Genomic DNA, 10,769 nt, shown 5'->3' on the forward strand with positions numbered 1-10,769 from the left:
GAGGAGCCACAATTTACCAATGTGCATTGCCAAAGAGCCACAGTAATAGGTCAGCAGTCCCCCATCAGCTCCCGCACCCTGCTCCCAGCGCCTCCCGCCCACCAGCAGCCCGGCTGATCAGCACCACCCCCTCCCTCCCTGCACCTCCCAGTCAGCTATTTTGTGGCGTGCAGGAGGCTCTGCGGGGGAGGGGAGAGGAGCAAGGGCATGGCAGGCTGAGGGAAGGGGGGGAAGGGGTGGAGTGGGGGCAGGGCCTGTGGCAGAGCCGGGGGTTGAGCGGTGAGCACCCCCTGGCACATTGGAAAGTTGGCGCCTGTAGCTCCAGCCCCGGAGTCGGTGCCTGGACAAGGAGCCGCATGTTAACGTCTGAAGAGCCGCATGGGGCTCCGGAGCCATAGGCTGGTCACCCCTGCTCTATAAAATACAAACACGTGTAGATGCCACCGTTGCTCAGTTCCAGTTGCTCATGCTCCTTCTACACTCAAACACTTTGGTGATGGAGCCTGTGTAAGTACCTTGACAAATTGCATTACTTTCTTACCATCCAGGACCATGGGCACTCCCAAGATGACAGTGGGTGATGGGTGCACTCAGAACCTTGCAGGATCAGGCTCTGAAATTTGGGGGAGCTGTGGAGTCACTATGGGCAGGAGCACTGGACTGTAGGTGCCAGACTCCCTGGTCGGACAGGTGGAAACCCCGCCTGTGAGAAGTCTTTTCCCCTCTGTAGCTTTGGGTTCCAAACATAAGGCTGTTGGCAGCTCCCCTGACATGACCATTTATTTTTGTCCTGCCATGTAGACTACGCTGCCTGCAATGAAGGGATATAGGCACCAGACAACAAAATTTCTGTACCGACTGGTAGGCTCAGAAGACTTGGTGACAGACCACAGCATCGTCAGTCCCTACACGTCTCGCGTTCTGAAACCTTACATCAGGTACAGACTCCTAGAGTCTGAATCTCACTTCTGTCATTCTCTCCTCCCATTCTTAGGGGCAGACTGGTGCAGGGTGCTCAGGATTGCAAAAGCATCCTGGCTTCTGGTGAATAGCTTGTATTTTTGCCTGGTTGGGCACAAGTTTCCACAGGAATGAATGGAACACAACGTCCTCTTGTAGCACTTGTAGTATATCAGAGGAATATTTCCTGTGCAGCAAACATTTAGTAGCAGTGGCAGTTATTGTTACCAGCTTGTCTTTCACATTGTTGATTGTTTTTGTGGTACTGGCAGGCGTGACCATGAGACCAAGCCTCCTAAACTGCAGCTGCTGGCAGAAATCTGTGCCCATCCACACAAGAACGATCCTGACTGGAAGGCTGAGCCTGAAGCACCCATTGATTACTGCTACGTTCGCCCGAACCACATCCCCACGATCAACTCCATGTGCCATGAATTCTTCTGGCCTGGTAGGATTCCCTCAGTACGGTTTTCTAGGAAAGAAAAGGTTTTGTTTCAAAAATTATTTTTGGAGCAGGTCTGTTTCCTCAGTGGTTATTTGTTTGCCTCAGTTATTCTAGAAATATTTATTTAAGAGGAATTCTGTCAGATGGTCTGTGGTGGAAAGACGTCAGCCTCTACATTTCTGAGATCAAACCGTACTGGGCAATTGGGCCTTGAGTCAGCAAAGCACTTAAGCATGTACTGTGCTTGGAGCGTGTGAGCTAAGAGGACTACTTGCATGCCTAAAGTTAAGCACCCGCTTAAGTGTTTTGCTGAATCAGGGCCTTATCATAGTAAACAGAGGTTTTACCAGACACTGTTCCTAACTGGCGTGAGAAGAAAGTTTCTTCCCAGTAAGCACAAGGCCGCAACGCACTGGACTGGAACTCAGGCAATCTGGGTAGGATTCCTGCCTCTGCCACATGCTCCCTATGTGACCATGGGCAAGGTCCTTAATCTCTCTGGGCCACAGTTTCCCTTTGGTAAAATAGGGATTATAGTATTTATTTGTCTGTGTTGCTTTTTATTTATTTTTTTTTATTGTAAGCTCCTTGGAGCAGGATCCGTCTCTTACTATATGCATGTCACTATGCAGCCCTGATCTTGGGTGTGGTTCCTAGGCAGTAGAGACTTAGTAATGATGATCTGCTATGTGGTTCAGCATCTCTAACACTGCAAACTAAGTTTTTCATAACACACAAGCAAGCAGTCCACACCTATATTTTAAAATCAATATTTGCACTACACTTGGTCGATTATTATTATTAGATATTATTTGTATTGCAATAGCACCATTAAGCCCTAAATCAGTAGTCGATAAATTGGCATGTCTGTCTTTACACATGCAACTTTGGAAAGCATGAGACACCCTCTGGTTCTAACAGAAACTGAACACCTTTATCACAACTCTCCCCCACATCCCTCCAAATCCCTCAATCCCCCATCCACTCAGTGCCTATCCTTATGGCACAGACAGGAATTTGTGATAAGCACCAAGGCCCAAATACAAAGTTATTTAGGCTCCTAGTGGAAATACATCTATCTAGTTTTAATCTAGCTAGCTCATGTATCAGAGCACTGAAGATGCGACAGAGTGGGCTAGCCCTGTGAGTAATTACCCAGGGTTTTGGTCAGCTGCCCTGGCTTCCCTGCTCTGGTACCTGAGCTAATGAGATTAAAGATAGCTTGGGTATGTGTAGCCAAACTGCAGTCACACCGGGTGTCAGTTAAAGGTGAGATTTTCTACTGAAATAGTTATACCAGTACCACCCTTAGTGTGAATACAATTATACTGGTATAAAGGTGTCTGATACTGATACAAGAACCTCCACAAATAAGTCTTGTCTACATGTGGAAATTATACCGGTATAAGGAAGGGTGTGAATTTAAAGTGCTCTAATTATACCAGTGTGACTCCCTATGTGGACTATAAGGTGGATAGAAAGCTGGCTAGATCATCAGGTTCAATGGGTAGTGATCAATGGCTCCATGTCTAGTTGGCAGCCGGCATCAAGCAGAGTGCCCCAAGGGTCGGTCCCGGGGCCAGTTTTGTTGTATATCTTCATTAATGATCTGGAGGATGGCGTGGATTGCACTTTCAGCAAGTTTGCAGATGACACGAAATTGGGAGGAGTTGTAGGGATACGTTTGCTGGAGGGTAGTGATAGGAAACAGAGGGACCTAGACAAATTAGAGGATTGGGCCAAAAGAAATCTGAGGTTCAACAAGGACAAGTACAGAGTCCTGCATTTAGGAAGGAAGAATCCCATGCCCCGCTACAGACTAGGGTCTGAATAGCTCGGCAGCAGTTCTGTAGAAAAGGACCTAGGGGTTACAGTGGACGAGAAGCTGGATATGAGTCAACAGTATGCCCTTGTTGCCAAGAAGGCCAATGGCATTTTGGGATGTATAAGTAGGGGCATTGCCAGTAGATCAAGGGACGTGATCGTTCCCCTCTATTCGACATTGGTGAGGCCTCATCTGGAGTACTGTGTCCAGTTTTGGGCCCCGCACTACAAGAGGGATGTGGAAAAATTGGAAAGAGTCCAGCGGAGGGCAACAAAAATGATTAGGGGGCTGGAGCACATGATTTATGAGGCGAGGCTGCGGGAACTGGGATTATTTAGTCTGCAGAAGAGAAGAATGAGGAGGGATTTGATAGCTGCTTTCAACTATCTGAAAGGGGGTCCAAAGAGGATGGATCTAAACTGTTCTCAGTGGTAGTGGATGACAGAACAAGGAGTAATGGTCTCAAGTTGCAGTGGGGGAGATTTAGGTTGGATATTAGGAAAAACTTTTTCACTAGGAGGGTGGTGAAGCACTGGAATGGGTTACCTAGGGAGGTGGTGGAATCACCTTCTTTAGATGTTTTTAAGGTCAGGCTTGTCAAAGCCCTGGCTGGAATGATTTAGTTGGGGAGTGGTCCTGTTTTGAGCAGGGGCTTGGACTAGATGCCCTCCTGAGGTCCCTTCCAACCCTGATATTCTATGATTCTGTGTGGAGTTGTAGTTATGGCATAAGAGTGGCTTTTTTCTGGTTTAGCTTATGTAGCTTTGGAAGCAGTTTAAACAGCCTAAAAAAGTTACTCATTCTGGAATGTGTGTGTCTAAACAGGAGAGTTATACCAACCAGTATAAGGTACAGTGCTTTAACCATACTGGTATAATTATACTAGCATAAGGGAAACACCTCCCATGTAGATGAGCCCTAAACTGTACTTATATAAAGCCAGTATACACGCCATGTTGGGGCTGTACTGCTTTATAACCAGTAGTCAAAGCCATACAACTTTGTGTACAGACAAGCTCTGAGTCATTTCACAGTAGACTGCAGCCCTGAGATAATTAACACTTCTCCTTATCACTGATTCCTCTCCACCCAACTCTTTCTCAGGCAAGAGATTGGTTAATTCCACTGTTTGCTCCCAGTATTCCATGAAGTTTTAAATCTCAAGAATAATTTGTGTTACAGAAAAACAATATGCTGTTACTCCACCTTTGCAAATACATCCGTTGTTGGCATTTTTGTGATGGTTTTAATGAGCATATGAGGAAACATGAAGGGTCTGATTCTTCCCTGCCTTGCATCTTGCTTAGGCAATTCCATCTGTGGAAAATGGGTGTAAAATATTACCAAATTAGAATGGTAATGGCTTACATGTACTGGGCACTACCTTTGCCCAGGTGTAATGGAGAATCTGGCCCTTATATTTATTATTAATTATTTCTGTTACCGTAGTGCTTAGGAGCCCCAGGCGTGGCCCAGTACCCCATTGCACTAAGGACTGTACAGACACCGATCAAGTGTACTGTTCTACTCTGAAAAATGACTTAAAGGATAAGTCTATTGCCACTTAATTAAAGGTAGTTCAGACCTTTGTAAAGGCTTAGAGAATTAAAATCTTTTGTTTACAGGCTAGGAGGGATCAGCAGAGGGTAAACCAAAAACATGTGAGGAGTGTCCAAACTAGCTTTTACAAAGGCTATGTCTTCACTGCAAAAAAAAAAAGAAAAAAAAAAAGGGGTGGGGTGGGGGGGATTGGGTTTTTTACACCGAGATAATAAAATCCTACTAGAGATAAGGCAATATAGTTTTCCCCTTGAGGTAGCTAGCTGAAGTAAACCCCAGGTGGGGATTGTAGGTCTGATTAACTGGCTATGCTAAGATAAAAACTACAATGCCTTGTATCCACTAAGATTGTGCATCAAAAAAACTAACTTAAGTTAGTTATCTTGCCATAAAACCATAACTTTTTTTTCCCCCCAATGAAGACATAACCAAAGATACTCACTTCCTCTATTTAACTGATGCAAAAAATCTCTAGTGAATCTAAGCTCCATAAATCAGATTTAAATCTGGGCAGGATCATTTTAATTTCTGTGCTTCATTTCAAAATCTATGAACCCTTTCTTGCATCTGTAAAAAGTCCAGTGTTACTCTATCTTCCTTCTTCATGAAAAGAGGTCTCATCTGCAGAAGAGAGGAGGTGGCTTTCTTACACATGGCTTCTTGGGGTTCCACGTTGATTGTACCTCCCTGGCTCTAGACCGGATCTGACCAGTGTACAAATACAAATACAGTTTTTCAGTCTGCAGCCCTGGAATCTCAACCTGAGATCTGAAATTCTTTTGGAGTCACATATTGCCAGCAATACACTCCTGTTGATGAGCAAGCTGTAATAGAATCCATTACACTGTCCCATAGCTTTATTGGCTATGCAGGGCAGAAGTACTATCAGAAGTAAAGAACAGTACAAACACGTTTAGGACCCAGTCCAGCTATCATTTACACATGTAACTTTATTCATGTGTGTGTTTGGAATTGGGCCCTTTATGAATTCAGTAGCTGTGGCTCTGAATACACACAGGAAGATCATCAGTTGGGTAACAAGATGCCATTTTTACCATCACTTTTTAGAGCAGAACCACATTTTAAGTTAGTTTTTTGTCTTTATTTTCATACCATTTGGGTGTGAATCAGTGTTGTTAATTTCTTAGCACCGGCTGCTGTAGAGTCCATTTTTAAGGATTTTTTTTCTTCTGTACATGGGCTAAATGCTGCTCCCATTGACTTCAACAGTAGTTTAATTGACTTCAATTGACTTCTTTTCTGGCCTTACAGGCTGATAGCATCTTTCTATGCATAAGAGTTTGAAAATGACAACAAAAAGTAGTAGTTGAGCAGATTCTCCTGAAAAACCTGCTTTTTAACACTCTTTAAGCTGTTAATTTCCCTTAAATTCCATCATGCCCTGACTGTATAATATTGTATGAACTGTTTTGTATTGAATTAACATTTCCCTTTGGTTTGCAGTGCTTTATAGCTGTGCTCTTCTCACACCCTGTAGGAATTGATTTGTCAGAATGCCTGCAGTATCCAGACTTCAGTGTTGTTGTCCTTTACAAAAAAGTCATCATTGCCTTTGGCTTCATGGTGCCAGACGTGAAATACAATGAAGCTTACATCTCTTTTCTGTTTGTTCATCCTGAGTGGAGAAGAGCAGGGATTGCAACCTTTATGATCTACCATCTTATTCAGGTAGCTGCAAGATTCTTCTCCTTGATAAGGAGCCAGCATTGTCCCCATCTTTATGTGTGGATGCAAACAGTGCTGAGTCAATACCGCTTGTTTTTATCCTCTCTCTCTCCCCTTCCCATCCTTTGTTACCTTGTTTGTGTACTTACATGGGTGACGTGCTACCATGTGTGAATTTTTATTGTGAAAATCATTATACTCAAACAGAATTTTTTTATGGATTTAAAAGGACATTTTCAAATAGGGTAGGCTATGCGTGATTGGATGGCCTAGGAGATTAGCCAAGTGATACAGGCCTTGTCTGTATTTGGGTTTGGCTCTGATTCATCCATCAGCAGCCAGTAACTGTGCAGCAGCAACATTGCAAACCGCAAGCGTAGAGAAGAAAAGTTGCGATCTGCACTGGATGAGCTAATCCCAGTTTCAAGCAGGGGAAGGCTCAATCAGTACCAGTATAGCTTTCCTTACCTGTAACTCAGCTACACCAGTCACTGGCCACCGATGACTAGATCACAAGCAGAGTTAATGCCATAGACTCTGACATGTAGGGTGCTTGTTCAAATGTATCTCGGTTTAGGTAAAGAACAAATGTTTGTCACTTGGATCAAACGTGAGGAATGCCCACATTTTACAAACGTGTTAACTGCCTCGAGTTCACTGGCATCAGTGAACTCAAGGTACAAAAGTCTAGTGAGGACACATCCTTAGAAGAGATGCCAAAATTCAAAGGGGCATGAAAACTGAATTAGGTCTCCTCTGTGGCAGAGTTTCAGCCCATTGATGGGCCATTGTGGAAAATTACCACTACTGTTTGCAGGATCTAAAATAAACAGTTGACCAAATTCTGCTCCCAGTTACACTGAGATAAAACCAAAGTAATGCCATCAAGTTCAATAGAGCTAACCAGGATTTGCACTGGTGTCCCACAAACAGTGGGGGTCACACAAACCGACTCCAGTGATAACGAGAGATTGCCACTTCACATTAAGCTTCTGTTTGACTACCACTGATCTGCTGTGTATTTGGGTCTATGGTGGGAGGCAGGTTATATTCAGTTTGAGATGAACTGCTGGCAGTAGCATAATCTACAAATAGACTAGATTCCATCCTCTGATGCAAACAGCGCACTGAATTGTGTGAATGCAATTCCAAAAGTTACACATTTCACTGGGGTCAAGGCTGAATATTTCTAATGTTCTGGTTCTAACTTTTCTTTTTCAAAAATGTCCCTAATTTTGATTGCTTTATTCTGGCCTCATACAGGTGGGAGTCTTATTACTAGCCTCTGAAAACAAGAATTAATTTTTCTTGCACACCAAGATCAAATGCTCTGTCATTAAAATTCCTTAATGGCTGTATCCTACTCCTTCCTTGTACTTACCGTTTGGATGTAATGGATGCAAAATGCTTTCAGAGCATGGCATGAAAGGAGTGCTAAAAGTCAGAAGAATTATTATATTAAACATATTGGAGAGTTTTTATGAATAATCTGATTGCTAAATAACAAAGAATCTCCAAGTTAATGTCAGAATTGCCACTTACTATCTGAACACAGATATTTAGCTGGGCTTCTCAGGCTGTGAGCCCAGGGGCTCAAGGATGGGAGTGGATCAGGCTGGCATCTACTGGAATTCCAGTGTGACACACCTGGAGGTAACCTAGTGGTGCCAGTGTGATTCTAGCAAGTCTAGGTGTATTTGATGACAGAAATGTGTCCAGCCCCAGAAGCAGAATGCCTACTCTTTTGGATGTTTTTTTCTTCCGGTCACTGTTAGTAAGTGTTTGAGATTATTTTTAATTAACAATTACACTGAGAAGGAGATAGGAAAATTGACAAATTAAAGTCTAGTTTCTGTTCCTGCCCTCAAACTGCTGATTACTCAATCACAAAGGTTTTTGATAAACAGTCGTTCATCTGATTTCAGCTGTTGCTATGTGTTGTAATTTCTCTGTTTCAAGGCCTCTGCTTTCCCCACATTTCTCTAAGTAGTTAAATTCTAGAATTTGAGTTTCTTCACCTCCTCCTTTTCCCTGGAGGCGCTCTCATTGTCTGGCTGTGTTTTTTCTTTGGCAGACCTGCATGGGCAAAGATGTTACTCTTCACGTCTCTGCAAGCAACTCCGCTATGCTGCTGTATCAAAAATTTGGATTTAAGACTGAAGAATACATTTTGGATTTTTACGACAAATATTACCCCTTAGATAGCAAGGAGTGCAAGCATGCATTCTTTCTGAGATTGCGACGATAATATATCACGGATACACAGCTCCGTGGAAAACCTGACAGGCTGTATTAAGAGTTGCCATGGATTTCAGCTCAGGAGGTTGGCTGTTAGTGTTCAGTGATGCCATTATCGCTAACATCAGCAATGATATACTGTATGCTTAATTTGCAATCTGAGATTGATTTATGGCCTCCATGGGGGTGTCGAGCAACAGGCCTGAGAGTATGAACTGGGACACAATGGAAGGGGAATTTCCTGCCCTCTTTTTGGAGAGCCCTTTGACAAACAATTAGACTTCAAAGGGGCTGGAGGACATTAAATTTCTCAAACCTAACAGTGTGTTGCAGTGGTTGTGTGTTCAGTATGAAGTTTGTGCAGTGCACAGTATTCTGTAGCAGGAACAGGATGTCAGGTGTGTTCGTAGCTAGGTGAGGTTAGCTACAAGAGCTGCTAAGTCAGCTCTTTGAAATCCATCTATCAGTTGTTGAAGCTATAAAGCATCCCTCCAACCATGGGCCCAGCCTTGCTGGCTCCAGCACCCCACCCCCTTATGCCATAGGCAGTCTGGTTTGAGGAATCTTAGCACAAGAGGAGAGGCAGTTGTGAGATTTGAAATCTGATCCTTGCTTTATGGCATTAACCTATTGTAACTAGTGGAAACAGGGGGCAAAGATGAGGCAGTAACTTTTCTCCAAAGAGCCCAGTCTGTGATTGCAAGGCTCTAAACGTTACCGGGTAAGCCAAGAAAAGTGTTAAGGCAACAAAAAGAAGCAAACACAGGGCTTGCCTCACACGGAGGACTAGTCCTTTTCCTACATAGTTTAGCAGCTCCTACTCCCCTTTTACTGCAGGTGAACGGTAGCTTGCCGGATTGTTTTACAGTTTAGCAGGTTGTAGATATGGCAGTCTGTGCATCTGGAACATGAGCCACACCTCCGTAGTCTTAATGTCAGAGCCACATAGCTGCAGAGAACAGATGTGTTTTTTTAAATCCACCTTGTATACATTTTAGGTGCCTAAGTGTGGTCTGCATTCTAATCTGGGCAGAGAGACCGACACTCTGTCTGTTTCTGTACAGCCAAGGTAAGCCCTCCCTGAGACACATATGTAATTGGTACTAGAAAAAACTCATGACTTTTGAAACCATCTGAGAACTATCTGCCCTGCCATCTGTGCACATTTCCAAATATTTTATGACTGTGTGTGAAAATCCTTGATGTTACTGATATTAAGAGTTAGCTGTTTCCGGAAAGTTCTGTCCTCGAGTGAAATTAAAGACCTTCTCTTGGACAAGCCCAGCTGCAGTCATATGGTGTGTTCATTTATTTTTCCCACCATTCACTTCTATCGTCTTTTTTGATGTCGGGGGCTCCTTATACTCGCCTCTATTGCGCAACTGCATAAGGGCCATAGAGGATCTTGCCTTAACAGGCCCTTTCCACACACTCCAGAAGACAACATAAAAAGTGTTTGATTATGATGAAATCAAGCAGTTATTTTAAATAATCCATAGAAATGAAACTGTTTTTTGGATTTTAAGACAAAATATGCAGTGAGATTTTCAAGACACCCTTAACTTTGTATGTGCACAACTGTGCCCCATCCAAGAGAGGAAGGATGGGCCAGTGATTAGGGCACTAGCCTAGGACTTGAAGATCCAGCTTCAATTCCCTGCTCTACCAGACTCCTAGTGTGACCGTGAGCAAGTCACCTAGCCTCTCTATGCCTCAGTTTCCCATCTGTAAAATGGGGGGAATGGCACTTCCATACCTCACAGGGGTGGTGTTAAGCAAAATATATTCATGATTGTGAAGTGCTCTGACACAATGCCAATAGAGGACAAATAAGTTAAATAGATTCCTCTGCAGTTTTATGGGCAAGTGAGATATAGGCACAAGTGACAATACAGAGATGGCTACATTCTCTGACTTGTAAATATTGCTTGTCCATTGCTTTGTCCAGCCAGTTAGCTGTCTAAATTCTGCGCCTGGTTCCTACAGTTTACTGTACTCCCAGAACTGTGGGGTTAAAATGAGATACCTGATTACCATGATTAATATACTCTGCAG

At 43.5% G+C, this 10,769-nt stretch overlaps 1 protein-coding gene across 2 annotated transcripts in view; it reads left to right on the plus strand.

Moving 5' to 3' along the window:
- KAT14 (lysine acetyltransferase 14) overlaps positions 1-9,998 on the plus strand; it is a 22,593-nt gene extending 12,595 nt beyond the window's left edge. For both annotated transcript variants that reach the window (XM_084622540.1, XM_084622541.1), the window contains 4 exons: positions 802-938; positions 1,233-1,408; positions 6,289-6,479; positions 8,551-9,998. In XM_084622540.1, coding sequence (XP_084478666.1) covers positions 802-938; positions 1,233-1,408; positions 6,289-6,479; positions 8,551-8,724 — 678 coding nt within the window. In that variant the 3' untranslated portion in view covers positions 8,725-9,998. The remainder of the gene's footprint in view (positions 1-801; positions 939-1,232; positions 1,409-6,288; positions 6,480-8,550) is intronic.
- Positions 9,999-10,769: the final 771 nt, after the last annotated feature.

This window comes from Lepidochelys olivacea, assembly GCF_965140295.1.
Source record: "Lepidochelys olivacea isolate rLepOli2 genome assembly, chromosome: 3".
In the NCBI taxonomy this organism is placed as follows: Eukaryota; Metazoa; Chordata; order Testudines; family Cheloniidae; genus Lepidochelys; species Lepidochelys olivacea.